Below are 20,610 nucleotides of genomic sequence, written 5' to 3' on the forward strand. Positions count from 1 at the left end.
AAAACAGCGTCAAGTCTTTGTTAGAGTCAGCTTCCAATAAATTAGCATTTGCTACTTGTTTAAATCATTTAAAATCAAATATCTTTTGACTGTTGGTCTAATAAAACAATATATTTGAACACGTAGACCTTTCACACACATAATGACCAAACCATCCTGAACTAAAACTCTTCTCTGTGAAACGCAAGTGAACCTCGGCAGCATGACGCATTCACATTTCAGATGCAGTGTTTTTCACTCTGACACAGAGAGTAGAGCGTTGCTGCCGGCACCTGTGATCAGTCAGCCGTCTGCAACTGTAGCAGCCAACCGCTGAGCCCCACCACGGCTCGTTTCTAATGTCACTGGCTCTCCTGTCATGCTGCAACATGGCGTGGTTAAAAAGCCCCCGTACCCTTGTCCGTCACCCTCCTCAGCGTTGCTCTCGCCATCCCTTCATCTCTTGTTGATTCATTTTCAGATCTCCAACTCTCATTTCAGTCTGGTTTCCCCACACTTTCTTTATCTCTCTTGCCATTTCCTTTCTTTCTCCCGTCACGTCTCTCTCTCCAGCAAGGAGAAAAAGCCACGGTTTTATATCATCACTGCTTTTATTCGCTTAAAAAAAAACGTACAAAGTGTTCAGGTAGCCTAACGTTTCTGGAGTATTTTAGTCTTCCTTTTCTCTACACAGACGAACATCCCTCAACACCAGTCCTCCCTCCTTCATATGCTCTCTCACACACACGCACACGCACACACACACACACACACACCTTCAGCCCCACCCACATTCACAGAAATACAGGTTCAAGCTCAACATAATAACCCACGCAGGAACACAAACAAGAGCTTGCATATAGGAATGATCACCATGCAGGCCCTTTCTTTCTCCCTCCCTCTCTCTCTCACACAGACAAGTTTACGCAGACACACACAGATACAGTACTGAATCAGCAAGATAGTTTAGGTTTGTCTGCTTTTTGTTCCCAGAACTAAAGACACCAGTAGCAAAACAGACAATGAGATAACAACTGAGGGAACACCAACAATGTTTGGCAGCAGCTTCATTTGACTTGGAGTCAAAGTTTGAATGTGCAAATGATAGTTCCAGGTGGACTGTTAAATTTACTGATCTGTCAATTTTAAACCGGTTCTACTTGTCTTTTGTTGTTAGATAGAAAGTGAATAGAGACCAGTTACGTTTTGAAAGCACAATCTTCAGCTTTATAGAAACTTCACTAGATCAATGAAGCTATATCACACTCTACTGCATCTTTCTTCATTACATTTTGTAGCAGTTTTAATTGTGAGAAGAAATATATCCTTTCAAACCTGTAAGCTTCTGAGGTTGATGCAAATATAGCAAACTCAATAAAGGGAAATAGTAGGAGCTTCTGATATGTAAGATGTCATGAACGAAAGATGTTAAGAAGCACAGTCTTAAACAATACACGTCAGAAACAGATGTAAATACAGGCTTTAACTGGATTATTGTATGGCTGTCGGCCTGTTACATAGGATTAACTCTTAATATGCAGAAGAAAGTCACAATCACTTTGAAGGTTCAATTGGATCGGGGTCACTTTGGATACTCTGGAACAAATGTGCCCATTAATGGATTATTAAGGCCACGAGGCAGTTATTGTATTATAGATTAAGGGTTCCCAAACTGACATCCGAGGACCCACAGGGGGTCTTTAAGTCGGTTCCCCATCAAAACTATTTTTTTTAAATTTCACTGACTTGTGCTTCACACACACTGATTATTACTGTTACTGCGTATGAAGTGTCTAGTTGAGTTATATGTAATCTGTCAGACAGCATGAGCAGATGTACACACTGTTCACATTTAGTCTACCACATGTCATTTCAAACAGTGCAACTGTCATCGTTTAAAATGACATAACAATGAACCAAATATTACAGTAAAAGCATTTTATTGCAGACAATGCAAAACTGGCAGCTGCTGTGTTGAGTCCCTGCTATATTTATATTGACATATAAATGAATAACAACAATGTACTTGCATGGAATAGTAGCCTACGTACTAATCGCTGTTTTGGGATGTAGGCCTGCTATTTGCCACCTGTCTAGTCTGTCATGCTTCTCGATTACATTTCCCCTTTTTGAATGGTATTTCTCAATAAAATGCACAAGTTGTTTCCCAGTACAGTTAAATGTAACTACTTATATTGGCTTACCATCATTGCCTTTAAGTGGCCAGCCTTTTAGTTGCTGCTGGTGGATTTATCACTGCTGCTTCCCTCAAAGCTCAAGCTTTTTCTTGTGTGCATTAGATACAATAGATTAAGCCTTTCAGTGGTTGTCAGTGCGCAAGGTCTCTTTGCTGAGCGCTCAGTGCTTTATAGATGTCTAAGTGCTGTCAATTATACCTGCTTAGGTGTCTATTTTCTTTTTACACACTATTTTTTACAGTAGTCACGATTATGAGTCCCAGTTCAAATCAAATGCTCAACTCAAAATGCTAATTCATAATGGAGGTGTTGTTCAAATTTAAATGTGGGCTGAGCAATATAAAAACTCAGTGTGGTACGTACAAATGTATAAAAACAACAACTGGAACCTCTTATTTAACATTTAGGAAATGAATCTGCAGTGTTTTAGATATGTTAAGCTTTTGAAAAGTGAAATTTTTTTCAAGACAAGACAACAATTAATCCGCTGAAACAAGTTCATTGCCGTTAGTGCCTATATGTTTTCTGTGTCATGCAGCTGTGTTTCACGCCTTGTGAACTCACTGTCCTTTCAAGTGACGGGGGGGGGGGGGGGTTGTGGTCGGCAACACGTCACAACATGAGCAGTTTGCTTCCTCCTGGTGGGAAACTGCCTGGAGCTATCGAGCACAATCGCATTACGCGTTACCTGTAATCAGCTTGTAAGACCAGTCTGTGAGTTCAAACACACACAAGTCAAATTATGCAAACAAGTCTTCAACTGAGCAATGAGATTTTAGCATTTTGTCGAGAACGTCGGATCTTTAAAGGCGATTTAGTGAGTGACTGGCATGTGTTTGTGTCAGTGATCGAGGCCTTTCTAATCAGATTAGACGTGACTCAACGTTCGTGGATCAGAGGACCCCTGCCTCTCCGAAAACATGAATCGACACATCCATCAATCACCCGGGAGACGACAAACTGATTTTGAATCGGCACTGACTGGTTCAATGGCCTCCACCGTGTGCTGCAACAGATCCAGTGACCAGATGAGTTTCACGATTATTGACTGGCAGTGATTTGTGCGCGAGCATCTTAAAGTCCTCCCTCAACCATAACTCACAGTCGCTACTCCGGTGACCTTGGATTCTTTGAGCTGTTCGGGCACAGTTAGGGCGGATGTGGAGATCACTAGGAGAGGAGGGGGGGGGGGGGGGGGAGAGATCAGAGATGCAACTTTAATCTTTGATGTCATCAAAAGACACAGCCCGCAGCCTGTTGATGACATCACAGATTACAATCATTACAATTTCTTCCCGAATCCAGATTTAGGTGACCAACGATACGATGATTCAGCTAAAGGGTGGATGATCATTTATCCTCACACCCTCCTCCTCCTCTTCCTCTTCCTCCTCCTCCACACCCAAACCCCCCTTCTTATTCCTCAGCAGCACCTTGATCTCATTTTCTAGAAACGTCTTTTCCAGCCCCTATCATAAGTAGCATCTGTCACCTGAGTGACAGATGAGTTCCCTATCTGTGTGTGTGTGTGTGTGTGTGTGTGTGTGTGTGGCAAGGCAACCGCTCTCCGTAGAAAGAAGCACAATGAAAGGGAAATATGTGTCATGTCCTTGCTAGCCCTCGAAGCAGAGAGATAGAGAGAGAGCGAGAGAGAGAAAGAGAAAGAGAGAGATCTATTTCTGTCGCCACAAATGGAGGTGTTCAAGCAGCCTTCAATAGCAGAGATTTGCCTCTTCACAAACACACACACACACACACACGCACACACACACACACACACACTCACTGGGAGCTAGAGAAAAGGCTAACCATTCAGCGAGACTGGGGCCGATAAAAGAGATAATAGAGTGAGACAGAATTAAGAAGGGAAGGAGGAAGAGGAGACGGAAAAAGGGAGAGGAAGAGAGAGAGAGAGAGAGAAGGGGGGAGGGGAAGAGGAAGAGGAAGGCAGAATAATGTAGAGTTCTTAATATTGGCACACACACACACGCACGCACACACAGTTCCCACATAAAAGCAGAGAGCTAGTTGTTTACCTAGAGGCATGCCTTTGTTGAGGAGATGTGAGCTTCCCATGGCGTGTTCCCCAGCTGGCCAGCACACAGCAGAAACCTACAGTCTTCACACAGCAGACATGAACAGGAATCCAGTCAGCATATGGCGGCTGTGGCCAGCTACCTCGTTTCCCGTAGTCCTTCTCCCAGCCCCTTAGTGACAAGCATACACATGTGCTCCCCCTCCTTTCTCTCTCTCTCTCTCTCTCTCTCTCCCCCCTTCCTTCCGTCCCCTTTACTTGCCTGCTCGCTCTCTATCTGTCTTACCCCTCCCTCCCTTCTTCCCCTCCCTGTCGTCTCTAGCTACCTCCCTTTCTCACTTTTTAATATAGCAAAAATCTCCCTGTCTTTCCGTCTCCCTCTGTCGTTAAAAAGAAACATGCACACGTACTGAATGCAAGCACTGCTGCATTTAAGAGTGTGTGTGTGTGTGTGTGTGAGTGTGCGTGTGTGTGTGAGAGAGAGCAGGAATGGGGAGGAGCTAACACTGGCCAAAATTCATCTTTTGTTTCCTGAAAGACGGCAGGGGGGGAAAAAAGAAAAGAAAAAAGAGTTATGCAATTACAAGTCTGAGGCAAGAGAGGCCAAACTTGTTCCATCTGACACTGGGAAGACAATTATAAAGCTCATTAAACTCAATTGTAATTAGTGAGAACATGTTATGATGCTTTAATCAGTGTTGTTTCCCCAACCAAACTGAATTGCTGGTTTTGTTTTTCTAATTCTACTTTATGAGTTTACTTCTGCAATAAAAACTAATTCAGATCTGACTTCCATGTGTGTCGGCGTTCATTCAGGACATTCACACAGATCATTTTAAATAGGTATGACCATTAAACTATTCACACTTACTAAATATTACAGATTTACATGAATTCAGAATGTCTATGGGAGTAAATGTGCTGTGTTTGCACATTGTTTTCATGCAAACAAACATACTTTTTAATGTCTTGCGATAATATTAGAATGAAAATCACGCAGAAACCCATATTACTAATGTTATTATCATTATAGAGTTGTACAAAACTTTTCCATAATTTACTTTTGAAGGATTGTTGTTTTTTGCTAAAACACACACTCAACATACAAACTTTTGTAGTGTAACCGGTAGCAATTTGTTTTATCTGCGAGCTAAATGAATTGCCTAACTCGGCTCTGTCTTGTGTTGTTAATGTAAATATAGCAGGTAGTGTTTTAATCATAAACGTTTAACTCTTGTGCCATGAAACCACTTTAATCTCTTAAAGTCTCCGTATATGGGCTTTGGTCTGGTTAACACCAATCCACTTCCTCCGGCTCTTTCTATTCTTGCAGTGCTGAAGTTACAGTTACTCTCATCTACACGTGGTCACTTGATTACCGCAGTGATATAAGCAGCCTCAGCCCCTCCCCCCCTCCCCCCCTAACTGCCAGGGCCTAACCTAGTTTAACAGCAATGATGGTTACATCACATCCTCACTATTGGTAAATGTCACAGACAGCCAGTGGGCGAGTTGTTCAAATCCAAACGGCGTCAGAGGGTCAGAGTCAGAGGAACAGTTGTTTCCAACACTGTCGTACGTTATCACCTCGACCATTCATCTTCTCCTGTCAGACGCAGGCAACATATTTAGCTTTAAAAAATACTTTTTATCTTCAATGGAAAACTACCAGTGTGCTCCTCCTTTTTTCTTGTTGCTTTTTTTAGAAAGTGGAGGGGGGCTATACGTAGGAATTCTGGCTCCCTTTAAAGAGTAGATAGCTCTGAGCCCCGGTATTTTCTTTGATAAAATAATCTAACTGTAATCTCCAGCTGTTAGGGTCGTCACCGTCTCTTGGCGCAGGGTCCCATAGCGGATACATCGGATTGAAATTATGCCTAATCAAAAGTCTGCAAGGGTTCGTGTCACGAGAGGTTCAAAGTGAAGTCGCATTTGGCCTGTTTAGTAGCTGCTGCTTACTTGGGACTGCAGGCCGATACCACCACCAACACCAGCCTCTGTGACTCTGTTCATTTAATGATGTCCACACCAGATGGGGGAGTCACGGCTGGAGAGGACATGACTCATTCATTCCTCACAACAAGGAGTCAACACTGAGACTTCTATGACCGTGGTGGTGAAGCAAAACATGTGGTCCACAAAAAATACACATGACATTTGTGACCAGCTGCAGGTGACACAGCGAATATTAAACAGACTCAACACACTTAAGATCAAAACTAAAGGCTTTGCTTCTGTTTGGTCACGAACCCACAAATTTTGTGTGCACGAATATAACAAATTCAGCTGTGTATGTGTATGTGCTGACCCATGACACAACAGCTGTGGACAGTGGCAAAATCTGTGTCTGTGGCAGCAGTGGAGTGAGGGAAGCAGTAAAAACCCTCATGTTAGTCATGCAAAAGTTGACTTAAAGTCCCCTTTTGAATTGCAGCTGGTAGTGGCAGCTACTCTGGAACATTCAGAATCATTCAGGTTGTGATTGTACTTCAGGCAAGAAAACGCCCACGTACTGAAGCGCAACTAATGTCAAAATCCGATCCCTTAATTTAATCGTTTTCTGAGAGAATTAGGAGCTTTGTGAGGGGAGTTCTACGAATTTTGCTCCAAAATTGCGGAGCATCAGCCTGCTTTCTGAAGAAGAAGCTCTTGAGCAGCCCAATGTCTCGCCATGATAAGCAAGATGCAACACACCGAACAAATTATGCAAATTGAATGGCGAAACTGATTAGCTCCTTAATTGACAACGATCTCTATACTTGTCGTGACGCCACACTTGGATGGTTTACCCATGAGGTCATTAAATAATACCAGTTGCATGTATCACGAGGGAGCGGTTAAGTGATGCAGGTCCAGCTTCGGTTCTACACCAAATTCAAACTGACAACCTGGAGTCGACGACGTGAGAAGCTACAGACACATTTATCTCGTTGACGGGGGCCCGATGGCAAATGAACTCCAACCATCTCGTACACGCGAGAGACAAATGTTCCCCGGGAGATAGAGGAAACATGTTACATATTTAGTGCTTCTGAACAAGGATGGAGAGAGAGGAGAAGACAATATCTGGACTCCTCTAGCTAAAGAGAGAAAGAGGATAGAGAGGTAGAAGGGAGAATGAATGAATAAGTAATGATCGGCAGGGTGTTTAATGCGGAGAATAGAAGAGAGAAGAAGTGAAGGGAGGAAAGATTTAGGGGTTTTAACTACCTTGCATTGTTTATTTGTGCGCTTCAGTCTTTCATGTGTGCAAACTGAGCAGATATTCACACATATATTGTGCGAGGGTGGACATTAACAGTTACACCGTTTCCTCTCCTTATCACTCCACACCTGTTGTTGTTCTGTCTTCCTCTTTTTGTAGTTTCTCTCCTCCTCCTCCTCTACTTCTTGCTCCCCTCCCTCACTCCTTTCCATCTCTTTACCTCCTGCTCTTCCATCTGCCCATCTTGCTTTTCTATGCAGTCCCTCCCAATTTCTCCCTCGATCTCATTCGCTCTCCATCACCCCCCCCCACTCCCCCACTCCTCAGTCCCGCATCTCTTTCACCCTCTTTTTCCATCCCCGCAGAGCTCACCGTACATCTCCACACCCACGCCGCCCCCTTTTCTCCCTCCCTCTCTCTGTAGTCACTGCAGCGTGTCTAATGGCTCAGTTCCCTCTCAGCGGATGCACCAAGCGGAGGCCGGGCGAGCAGCAACCCCCGACTGATATGGAGCTAAATCTATGGAGCTAAATCCAGGTCAAACGTTTTGATCATTTGAAAAAAAAAAAAATTGAACCTCAAAGTTCAAGTTGTGGTCTTGAACATTGAAAAATACAGCAATGTATCCAAAATAAAAATAAATGAATGAAAAGTTTTTTTGGGTTGAATATAATTTTGATTCAGTTCTGGAATTTTTTTGAATACGTTTCATTTTTTGTCACTTTCATATATATTTTGATATTTGAGGTCTTATATTTTTCAGATTTTATATTTTCAGATTAAAATCCTTTTTTTTCGGTTTCTAATCTTTTTTTCACTTTCAGATCGGTTATTTTCAGTTCAGACTTTTGACCCTGATCTAGCGTGGGGGCGTGTCATCAACTGAGAGGGGCGTGTCATCATGAGTGACAGCATAACAAAGAAGGCTGAGGACTGTCCTCAACCACGTTGCCTTCATGTAACGTGGGCACCGCGAGAATTATAATTCAACACTTTCTATACACCATATTCACGTGATTGGAAGTAAACTAAATTACGCTGGTGACAAAGCTGTTTAGCAAGCTGTTTTAGCCTCTACTTGGCACGAATCACAGAGCTATCACCGGCACACGCAAACAACACGCATGGTGACAAAGACCGAGATACAAGTCAGGGAAATATATGTACACTCGCATAAGCAGTTGCATGCAAAACAAATGCATTGACATACTGCGGTATAGAAAAAGAAAATTAACCAAGTATGTAGACACACACACACACGACAAGAAACATGGATGTCGGCACACACAGAGTTTCAGAGGCACGATTACACTCCGCTTCAAAGAAACACACCGACCATCGTACTAGCTGTAAATGTGCAGATGCAGGCACACACACATACAGCAAATTGGATTTGTGGATACTGACAGTGAGCTGCAGAGCAATGTGGATGCCACTACAGAGGAGAGAGCAGATATTGGAGAAACTAGCAATCTAATCTACTATAGGAGGAGGCGGGTAGCGGAGGCATGGAGAATCTGATCCATGTCTAAAAGAGAAGATTGAAAAAGGAGGTGGAATACATAGAGTAGGTGCAGCAGGACAGAAACAAAAGAGATGAATGGAGGAACAGGTTGTCAGAAAAGAAAGATGAGAGTGAGGAGGAATGGGGATGCAGTAAAAAAGCAGGAGCATATAAGGAAGAGGATAAGAAAATGGAAAGAATGACATTTAAAGGAAGAGGAATTATTGATCTTACAGAAGGTTTGATGTCGAGAATTGAAGATCTTAAGATGAGAGATACTGTCTAATACTACTTCAACATCTAATATCTACCGTAGTCCCTGTGTCTCATTTATACAAAGTATTTTTACTTTCTCATAAGAACATAATTTACCATTAAATACGTTGTTAATTAAATTGTTGACTTTATTAAATGTCAGAAAATTAGGAAGAACGCCCATCACAAGTTTCTACGGCCCCCGGTGTCTTCAGATCTGATTTGTCCGACCAACGGTCCAAAACTCAAACAGATTACATTTATTATTTTATAAGACCAAGAAAGGCAGAAAAAGAGAACCGATTACAAAGTAATGTTTTGCTTTCAAATGATTACACCACATTTTTCTGTCGATCAACTATTCAATTGTTTCAGTATTCCTATTGACGAGTGTCAATAGGAATAAAAGAGCACTCTACTCTAAAAACGTGTTCCTTTCTAAATGCACAGTTGACAAAGTCTTCACATGAGGAAAGAGCAACCATGCATGAGGATCTAGCACTCTGTTAAGCTCTTTTTTTCATTAAAGTGAAGTACACTTTAATAAAAAACACATTTCCACATCAGTGTAAGGCTTTATTAAATATGTAATTAGATGTTAAGAACATTTTTTTTAAACGAGTATGTTTTTCTTCAGTCCTTAGATAATAGAGACTAATAGCTTCTTTATAGATTCAATAAATTTCACCAACATTCAACATCCGCTGTGTGAAATCCATCATAAAAGATGCAGAAATACCCATTTCTCCACCAATTTATTCATCATAATAATAATAATAATAATAATCCTCCTGTCACACAAACAAAGAAACACACATTCATACAGTCGCACACAAGCAAAGCCTTCATACAGTGAGTACACACATGCCCCATTACTTGGCTCAGCAGAGTTTTATCTCCTCGAAACCAGAACACACAGCAGAGCCCAGCTGTGAGCACAGCCGCTGCTATCACATGAACACACACCCCTTTACACACTTAGACACTCACACATACTACACACATGCTACACACAGGAAGCACTCGATACGGGGGCCAGAAATACATCACAAACCTTGCACCACCTTCCTCTCTGTGTGTCCACTGTTCCACTTTGTTCCTAAACTGGGTGGGGGTGGGGCATGCAGTAGATTATGGGCCAATTGTGAGCCATTAGAGCTTGAGCCAGCCAATCAGCAAAGTGCAGCACTGGACAGCAGCCAATGGCAATATGTTCACCGCGGTGTGGGGGGTTATTCTCTCACTCGCACAGAAAAAGACATGTGATCATGATATGGAACGGGTGATTGTTTCTATGTAATGAAAAAGATACCTACTACAGATGGTTGAAAAGTATAATTCCTATTCTACATTTTATGATTCTAAGGGGACATCTTCAATATTTATTGTATCTGTGTGTGTTACTTATCTATGACTTCAAACAATTAATATGTGATTATTAGTTAGCAAAGTAGGAAAGGAATCTTGTCTTAAAATAAAGTTTATAAATGTAATTATTGATACAGCTCAAACTCACCTCTGCTTGTGGCAAAGTAGCATCATTAGCAGCATTAGCAGCCCTAAAGAATAACAGAAAACATGTTGCATGATGCTGACCCATTCATTTGTTCATTATTTACTGCAGTCTTGGATTTAATTACAGAAACATTTAACAGTCTGGACTGCATTATTTAAGGATAATGATCATTATTGAGCCTTTTCTGGGGACTATGACACTTTACACATATGGAGGTAGACAAAAAACTAATAACAGAAAACAGGAATTAAAATTATGAATTGAAATGAGTGTGCGGGTAAGATTGCTAGTTGTCTCTCAATTCATGAGCCAGTGTGGACAAGAGGTACATGAAGTGGTCAGCAGAAAAATGGAAATTCAATTCCTAGGAATTGACAACTGGACGAACTGCTTGTGAAATGTCCCCATGAAGAGCACGTGATGTTAAAGAGAGAGCCACTACAGCTAATAAACGCATCGCCTGGTGGTATTGTTTTAAGATAAGATAATCCTTTATTAGTCCCACAGCGGGGACATTTACAGGATTACAGCAGCATAGTGGATCGTGCAAGAGACATAATAAAAAACAAGATCAAAATAAGTACTCTAAATAACTAAATAAGTAATAAAACAGCAAAGAATATTAAAAAAAGTAAAAAATCCATAATTGTCTGCAACTCTTGCATTGAATCAATAAAATGCTTAATCTCGTTTTTAAACAGGGATTTGCTACTTGAGATAAGAAGAGCACAAATCTTGATGAGTCAGTACCGACACCGTGCCACCAGGTGGCGGTAGTGAGCACTGATGCCATTCTGAGCTCACAGAGAAAAAAAAACACAAACAACCACTAGAAAACCAGAAAAACCAAGATGGCGGTGCAAGAGACAGCATCTCAACTGTCGATGGCTCTCAAAGTCCAAGAATATCCCACCCTGAAGGTAAAAGAAAACCGAAACGCTCATATATTAATCCCCTAACGATTCTAGTGTGTCCACAACACACGATGCGTTCAATGGTATTTGGAAAAATGGGGATTATTAGTTAATTTGATAGCGAGACCAGCGGACTTGACAGGGAGGCTAATGTTAGCTGGGCTAGCTTAGCCAGGTAGCAGCGCCCACTAACCACCTGTGTTTGATGAGCCATATTAAAGATAAAGCAGTTTGATGAATACAAAGTAGCTGGTGGCTAGTTAGCCGGCTATATGCTGCCCTCATTTGGTACTTATTATCGACGTCAAGTCAGCCATAGGCCCTCAGAGCTGTTAGCTTAACGATAAGCCTGTTTGTGACAGAATGGTCCGTTAAAACAATAGCCATCACCACTGACACAGAACGTGTTACCACGTGGTTTCTCACCCAATCAATAACCAAAGCACGACGTCAAATAAACTGCTTGCTTTGGCGTTGAGTGGCCTGCTAAGCTAGTTTTGCTATGTGGTGGAAAACCAGCATTAGGCCACCAAAAAGAGGATAAAGCCTACCAGATAAACGTAACGTCGAGCATGCAAATTCTAGCTGGGCTGGAGGATGGATCGGTTGGAGGTGGAGAGAGCGCAATGTCATCAGATCTCTGCTTGCTGCCTCTCTCTGCACTTCAAAATGGCCAGCGAGAGAAATCACAGCCTTGCTGCCGCACACACACACACACACACTACCGTTCCTCCTCCATTCCACATCCACACAACGTTACTGCGACACCACGAGCTGAAACAAGTCCGGGCTGCTCCTCTGTCGTCGTATTTATAAAAAAAAAAAAAAAAAAGCACGTTTGTGAGTAGCAATGTATTGACAGCTTTTGTGGCAACTAATTGCATGGCGTTGCCATGATGCATGTAAACGTGTCGTTGGCAGTGTTGAGTCCAAAGCATGGCTGTGGTTTTGGGGGGGATGTGTGTGTGTCTGTTTGTGTCTTTGGCTTGGATGCTGCAGTAAGGATGATGGGCACCATTTTAAGACAGGAGTGATGGTTGTAATTGGTATCAAATGGGAGTCTTCAGTGTTGATTACAGTTATGGATAATAAAATCACAACGGTGCCTGACACAGACACTGAGTAATCTGCATTACCAAACACATATGTTGGATATTATGTGCTTATTTATTTTTTATATATTTGGTCTTTTTCAGTTGGGACAAAGCAGGGCATACCTCAAGCATTCTTAAAGGAAATGAGATATATATATATATATAACTGTTACGTGCATCAGTGGAAAGGCTTTGTTTCCAGTGGTTTGTTAAAGTACAAACCCATCACAGTGAGATGATGAGATAATGCTACAACAAATGTGTCTGTGTTAGAGGTATGTCCAAATCACCTAATTTAATGATTTTAGTTATTCTGATTGTCGTTAATGAGTATTGTGCTCTGCCTGTAGTGGGCTTGTAGCTGTCTCTGGAGCCGCCTCCCAGCCAATCATGACGGGCAACCACTCGCACAGTGTCGGCCTCGCTAACACTGTAATGTAAAAGCTGTCTGAAATGTGCTCATGGCTGATTTACATGACATCTGTCAAGTACACCATGGCTGTATGGAAAAGAGTAATCTTTATACAATATCTAAGATCTAGTACCCAATCATTTCCAAAAAGGTAATATTTGTAAACTAATGTTTTCTTTTAACATCTCCTGTTGAAACTATCTAACTAACTTTGGGAAAAGGCCAAAATAATGTAAAGCTGTATATGTTGTGATGTAGTACATATTCTGGAAATTCATGAGAAACGTCTTTGAAGATAAAATATCCAGGTTTGAATGCCTGTTTAGGGTTATCCAGTGAATGTAATACCTGGGAAATAACGTTATGTGCATGAATTTGCTGCATTTCTTTCCTTATACATAGGGTATACATAGTTATTATACATATGTGTACTGAATTGTTATTTAGGAAAATATCGGTATCCAATATCAGATCAGCCCATTGCTGCCGATACCAGATCCAGCAATTTGAGAACGTACTTATAACATACATAATACTATAACTGTCAAATACACAGTTTCTTCAGTAGAGTTTGTAACACAATCATCTCTGTGGTCTAGTTCCAAGACATTGCTGCTGAACCTTGTTTGTTTGCATACACTGGGAATTGTTTGCATGATTTATGAATTGATTAGTCTTTCTCTACATCTTGCTGTAATCATCAGCATCGACTGTAGACCCTGGTCTGGATGGAGCCCTCGGGCGGGGGGGGGGACATTTCTATAGACTGACGTAAAGCCAGTGCTTTGTTCATCTCTTCCCTCTCATACCGATTCCTGACACATACCTGAGCAGAATAAGACCCGTGTTTCTTTCATCTGGACACTAATGAATATTTACTAGTGCATACTAAACTGTTCTTTGGTTCACGGAAATATCTGAATCATAGGGCACGCTTGCATAGTTTTCCTCTCCGTTAGTGACCTGTGAAATGAACTTGGCTCTAACTTGAAAGAAACAAAATCCTTGTAATGGATCAAAGCACTCCTTTTGTGCTTTTTACACAATATCTCAGCGAAGGAACCACAACAGTCCAATTAATCGGGTTCACAGGTATCAGCTTGTATTGTGATAACAGAGCAAAGCGCTGTTTGATTTGATCATAGATAAGTCTTATTTTGTTGGATACAGGTCATTTTCTACCCTCACTGTGTTTTCTTTTCGTAGATGTCACAATCTAATTGTATCTGACTTTTTTCTACATTTATTAGAGCCAAACATTAGACTTTGTAGCTCAGCTATTCAAAGAACCATCTTCCTTTTGCAAAATATAAACCATAATCCGCTAGATGTAATTGTGTGCACTGAGTGATAGGCTTGCTCTTTGCCACCGCTAAGTCTAAAATGCCTGATGCACAGAGGTAACTAGCCCCTTGTGTTTGTCGTTGCAGGTGCCGTACGAGACTCTGAACAAACGTTTCAGGGCGGCTCAGAAGAACATCGACCGGGAGACGAGTCACGTGACGATGGTCGTCGCCGAGCTGGAGAAGACGCTGAGCAGCTTCCCGGTGGTGGACTCTGTGGTGTCACTGCTGGATGGTGTGGTGGAGAAACTCAGCGCCCTGAAGAGGAAGGTCAGAGATACAGATGCACACAAACACACACTTTCACACTGCAGTCTCCTCTCTATCTACTTCCAGGAAGTGTTTTTATCTACAGATTAAAAATTAGTTGTCCAGTAAAAGCGCTTGAACAAAATAGTGATTGCAGAGAAAATCTGACGTTGGTTTAACGTAGCAAGTGCAGCTATGTATGTGGAAGATTTATCACAACAATCATGTCTGTTTACTCTGTTGTTACTACGCTTTAAGACCGGGTTTTTTGAATCGTACTAGTGTTATTGACCCCGGTACTTACTCCACCAGCGGTATCTGGTCTACAAACACAGTCTCCCCTCAGCGAAAGCAAACTGTTCAACGCCACATTACTCGCCCCTGGTGACAAAAGCACAGTACTGTGGCTTTGGTCTTCTTTATGTGGATTGTGTTTTCAGCGGTGGAATGTTGCCCGGCTGGTACTTCTGTCGAGCCTTTTCTAAAACGACACACGGCAAGTGATCCAAACACACTTCTGCAGTTCTGTTTTTCTCCTTTGTGCCAACATGTTGTTCTGCAGGTACTTTGTGGCATAGTATACACATAGTATACACCTTGTGTTGATAGATACTAGATACTACACTAGGGGCCCGGTTGTCACTTTCCTCCAAACATGTTGGGCCAAATCTCTGGTGCAGAGAAAAGTAGTCCAAAAGTCAAGAGTGAAATGTGAAAGGGAGAGTTTAGTTCAAGGAGATTTAATGAGAGAAGACAAAGCAAAGCAATTTTATTTTGAAGCCTAATCTAAAATGGTGGTTTTCATGGAACAGTGCACATAGGAATGCAATCTGTACAATGTAATCACTGTTTACTTGCTTCTGTGTCACTTGAGAAAGGCTCAGTTTTCTTGTGATTTTCGGTGTTTCTTCCTGTTCAAAGATGAGCTTTGTTACATAAAATGTAATAAAACTCTGTTTGGTTAATTAAATCTGAAAAGAAATCCTTCTTTCAGATAATGCAGCAGTGCCAAGAATGGATACTTATTGCCCGTCAATTTAAAAGTTTTTGTCCTGATGCATGTTCAGCTTTTTGTAGATATCTTGATCATTGTTGTGTGTGTGCGTGTGTGTGTGCGTCTGTCCTGCAGGCTGCAGAGTCCATCCAAGCAGAGGACGAGAGCGCCAAGCTGTGTAAGCGTCGCATCGAGCACTTGAAGGAGCACAGCAGCGACCAGCCGGCCTCAGTCAACCTGTGGAAGAAGAAGCGCATGGACCGAATGATGGTGGAGCATCTGCTGCGCTGCGGCTATTACAACACAGCTGTTAAACTGGCCAGACAGAGCGGTATAGAGGTGATTGTCTGTGTGTCAATGATCCGTTTTGTCTCACGGTCATTCAGAAGACTCCCGAGTTCTTTGAGTTCAGTCAGTTTAACACATTTATTGTGTGTTTTGTGTCATCCTGATACCTGAACATTTGTGCTTTTTAATGCGTTTATTGATCTGTTGTTTACCACTTGTTTCTGAACCTGTGCTACCATGAACCACCACATTCTTTTGTTCTTCCGATGCCCTTCTTCCCTCTCCATACATCCACTCTCCTGTATGTTTAGGACCTGGTCAACATTGAGATGTTTCTCACAGCTAAGGAGGTGGAGGAGTCTCTAGAGAGGCAGGAGACGGCCACTTGCCTAGCCTGGTGCCACGACAACAAGTCCCGCTTGCGCAAGATGAAGGTAGTCAGATATTTACCTCAGGAATCAAAGACTAATACTGAATGCCCGTAACAATAATCTGCACTGTTTGTGCTCAGAAACTGTTACTTTGTTTGGTGAGTCCAAGTTTGAGATGCTGAGCTGTTCGGGGAAATATAATTTGAGAATTGTTGGTCTAGTTTAGCTCCAGTTCACTGCCAAATGAAGATACGTTTTAGTTCCAGCTGTTACTTATAACTTCTACCAGCTGTTACAAAAAACCTTTTGGGTGATAAAAGATTGAAAGGGAATCTTGAGACTCCACCAGCACTGCAGGAGTTTTATGAAAGAGATCAGCTTTCTGCCTGCTCTGCTCTAACGGTTCATTACGGGCAAAGTGAGAACTATGAGGATTTGGCAGCACTTCAGTGGTTTGAACTCACTGGCGTCGTCTGTTTCTTTGGCAGAGTTGTCTTGAGTTCAGCCTGAGAATCCAGGAGTTCATCGAGCTCATCAGACAAAACAAACGCATGGATGCAGTCAGGTAATACACACATGCGTGTTTAACTCTCTTACCTTCCTTTTTTAAACGAACATCACATCCCCCCCACTGATCTTCCTCTGGTGTGTCTCTGTGTGTCTCAGACATGCAAGGAAGCACTTCAGCCAAGCGGAGGGTGGACAGTTGGATGAGGTTCGGCAGGTGATGGGCATGCTGGCCTTCCCATCAGACACGCATATCTCTCCATACAAGGTGACAGCTTCAGTCTTTCCTGCTATACATATGTATATAAGATTGTATTTGATCACACACACACATGTTGTATTTTCTATATTAGGGTATACTCGTTTGAGCTAATTCACAGCAACAACTGATGAATCAGAAACATAACAGATGCTTGTTCACTGGCATCAACTTTATTCATATTAATAATAATACAGTGTGGAACTGTATGGAGACCAGAGCCGCCACTAGAGGGCCTCTGTTGCCTTCTAAAGAATAATCTCAACTCCCCCTTGAGCTACTTTTAGCTTAATGGCTGCTTTCAATAGCAGTGCTGTTATTTTTAAAATCCTCAGAGAAGCAGACTTGTATATGAGGCACCACAACAACAAGGCTCAAAAAGCGTTTAGCCTTTTTCTGCAAGCAGAGAGGATGTGAATGTAAAGTCACTTATGAATTTAATCAGGTTTAATGAAAATGTTGCCACCGTTGTTCACAGCTGAACAGAAGCATGTAGCTGTAACTTAATCTAGATAACAGCATTTACATTATAACTGATGTCTTTGTAGTGAGAACACTTTGGGAAGCAGAGAGCCGTTAATCACAGTTTGTTCAAAACAAACAATCCAAATCTGGAGTTATTCAGGTTGTTAGAACCAGTTGTCCAACTCCTCTCAAGTATACTATGCTTATAAGCAAAACATTCTGGTCTCCATTGTCTTTATCGTGATGTTGTGGGACATTATATCTAAAGTCTAAAATCAGAAACTACCCTGATGTTGTTGTTTCCGGAGCACCGGTGAGAGACACACTGAACACTGATTACTCCCAGTGGACGCAATGTAGTTAACAATGTGTGTATAGGAAACAAAATAGCATGTTGGTGTTGAGTTGTGTGACACTGAGTTCTGGGTCTGAAGTCTTGAACTGGCTGTCGGTGTAAAACTCTCACTGTCTTCCGTCTCTTGTTCTTTCTGTTCCATCAGGATCTTTTGGATCCAGCCCGCTGGAAGATGCTGATCCAGCAGTTCCGATATGATAACTACAGACTGCACCAGCTGGGAAACAACTCTGTGTTCACTATCACCCTCCAGGCGGGTCTGTCTGCCATCAAGACGCCGTATCCTACCGTAGTTTGTTTCCCACGATAAGTTGCATCTGAAAAACTAAATTGTGAAAATTGTCAGATTTAAGTCTATCAAATGAGGTCTTGATCACACATCACTTTTAGTCTTCTTCTATTTGCTCCTACTGTCTAATGAAGGTAAAAATACGACCTCAAAGCTAGAAACGAAAAACCTTTGTGAGTGGATTATTCTTTCTGCTGATGCTGTCCGCTGTGAGACCCACAATAACATCACACATTGAGAAATTCATATATTTTCCTGAACCTCCATGCCTCTTCCAGTCAGTGCTACAAGGAGGACGGTACCTCAAAGAACCCAGACTGCCCAGTGTGCAGTAAATCCCTCAACAAGTTGGCCCAACCGCTACCCATGGCCCACTGCGCCAACTCCAGACTAGTCTGTAAGATCTCTGGGGAGGTCATGAATGAAAACAACCCTCCCATGATGCTGCCTAATGGATACGTCTACGGCTATAATGTGAGTAATCCAAGAGTACTAGTATTATATACTTTAAAACACAGTACAGAAGAAGGAAAAAGTCCTCTAAACGTTTGTTGTTTGTGCTCGTTATCTCTTCCAGTCCCTTCTGTCCATCCGCCAAGATGACAAAGTGGTGTGTCCCAGAACCAAAGAAGTCTTCAACTTCTCTCAGGCTGAGAAGGTCTACATCATGTGATCACTCGGATGACCCGTAGAGTATCCAGACGAGTATCCCCGTCATCCATCCCATGTGACCAGGCCTACTCGGAGAGCCACACCGTGGAGCTGTGATCCAGTGCCCCCCCCTCACAGACACACCCGGCATTTCCCCACAACCCCCCCTCTCCCAAAACACGATCTGGCGCAAGTTCACCAGTTCCCTTCCCCCCTCCCGTTTTACTACACAGAAACTGGGATCCTCTCCTTTGAGACTCTGGTTTTAGATGTGGCTAAAGAACAAGAAGTTGATCTGATCTATTCAAGCACAGCGACTATCAACAGTTTCGTTATCTGAAAGGTCCAGGAGTTGAAGTTTAGAGACTACAGTAAAGGACTTGATGGGGTGGGAAAAACTGCTCGGTAGTTATTTGATTTTATTACAACAAATAAAAACCTGTTGAGGTTACTTTGACTTTTCACTAGTGGTGTTCCTTTGTTACTAAAGAAAAAAACATGTGCAGGACTGTGTTAAACTCACTCCATTCACCAGATTAACACATGAGATTTGGGCCTTTTTCAAGGCAAACATGGCTGGCCTCCTGGTCATGTGGTAGCATTTCATTCTGTGATGCATGCTGTTGACATCCTTTGTCTTCTGGCCATGTTTTCAGTGGGTTGGGGGGCGGGGGGGTATATGTTAAAAGCCTCCTGTTTAAACGGCCTACCTTTTTTTGCATTTCATCCCCCTTGGTCGTGAAAATGGAGCCTGATTCGGGCCGCTGTTGGCTCCTTTTCAAATGTAAATATTAGATGGGAATTGATCATCCTCATGTTTAAGTTCAGGAGTTTTGGGGACAAGTAACAACGAAGATTATCCTTTTACCAAGATGCTCTGTGAACTGAACAAGTCTTTTCTTGGGTGTTGTAAACCTGATATAGCCGACAGTATCCTCAAGTTAACTCATCTTTGAGGACGCTGGTAATATTAATTGTGCTGTATTTACTTCCATAATGAAAATTACGCAATATTCAAACAAGACAACCATCTCAAATGTGTTTTTTATTTTTTATTATTGAACAAATTGTCTTCCTTTTTTGTGTTTGAGGTTTGCAGTTCTCCAATTTCTTTTTTTTTTCTTTACATATCGGTGAATTTAGGATATTTATTCTGTTTAAAGATGAGGCCCTGGCTGCTTTTTATTTAATCAAACATTGCTCAAATAGTTTGAATTCCTTAACACATTTTCCAACAAAGAAGAAGACAATAAAGGGAAAGACGGTGCTGATATTTGTTCAGCCTTGTGCTCTACGGAGAGGTACACATACTGCTAACACTATGTAGTTCAATGCACACACAGTACCTGCCTTTATTTGAATATAAGGCATTAAGAGGCTGGATCAAAACCTTGATTAGACTGCTGGTTGGACAATCCTGCCTTTTCATGACTCCTCCTCTATGACTTTGAAACCCTACTGGAGAAGATAGATGGACGAGGAGTGTGATTGGAACAAATCTGGACTTCAGCGACAACAAATTACCCTCAAATTGTAAAAAATGTAACCTTAAACAGCCACACTAAGCAGTCCAACAAAAAAAAATGCAGTTTTATGTTAGACATGATCAATCTGTGGTCATTCATTTCTTCCATGTGTTGTTTATTGACAAACCAAAAGTTGCCTCATTTGTGTCCATAAATGATTTGGAAGTGTATCTGTAAAGACACAGACTGTCCTGTGTATTT

At 41.9% G+C, this 20,610-nt stretch overlaps 2 protein-coding genes across 4 annotated transcripts in view; one reads left to right on the plus strand and one right to left on the minus strand.

Moving 5' to 3' along the window:
* LOC116394076 (C-terminal-binding protein 1) overlaps window positions 1-12,294 on the minus strand; it is a 26,043-nt gene extending 13,749 nt beyond the window's left edge. For 2 of the 3 annotated variants that reach the window (XM_031866873.1, XM_031866875.1), the window contains exon 1: window positions 4,214-4,339. In XM_031866873.1, the coding sequence (XP_031722733.1) occupies window positions 4,214-4,253 (40 nt within the window). In that variant the 5' untranslated portion in view covers window positions 4,254-4,339. Of the gene's footprint in view, window positions 1-4,213; window positions 4,340-10,692; window positions 10,736-12,157 lie in introns of those variants that run through there. The other variant, XM_031866874.1, reaches the window with a different exon arrangement.
* On the plus strand, window positions 11,514-19,340 carry maea (macrophage erythroblast attacher, E3 ubiquitin ligase). Its single transcript, XM_031866876.1, has 9 exons — window positions 11,514-11,612; window positions 14,543-14,725; window positions 15,834-16,037; window positions 16,298-16,420; window positions 16,846-16,922; window positions 17,024-17,132; window positions 18,089-18,222; window positions 18,511-18,706; window positions 18,810-19,340. The coding sequence occupies exons 1-9, from the start codon at window positions 11,544-11,546 to the stop codon at window positions 18,903-18,905; spliced, it is 1,191 nt and encodes a 396-aa protein (XP_031722736.1). The 5' UTR covers window positions 11,514-11,543; the 3' UTR covers window positions 18,906-19,340.
* Window positions 19,341-20,610: the final 1,270 nt, after the last annotated feature.

Source organism: Anarrhichthys ocellatus, unplaced genomic scaffold, assembly GCF_004355925.1.
Source record: "Anarrhichthys ocellatus isolate YVR2014 unplaced genomic scaffold, GSC_Weel_1.0 scaffold37, whole genome shotgun sequence".
Taxonomy (NCBI): domain Eukaryota; kingdom Metazoa; phylum Chordata; class Actinopteri; order Perciformes; family Anarhichadidae; genus Anarrhichthys; species Anarrhichthys ocellatus.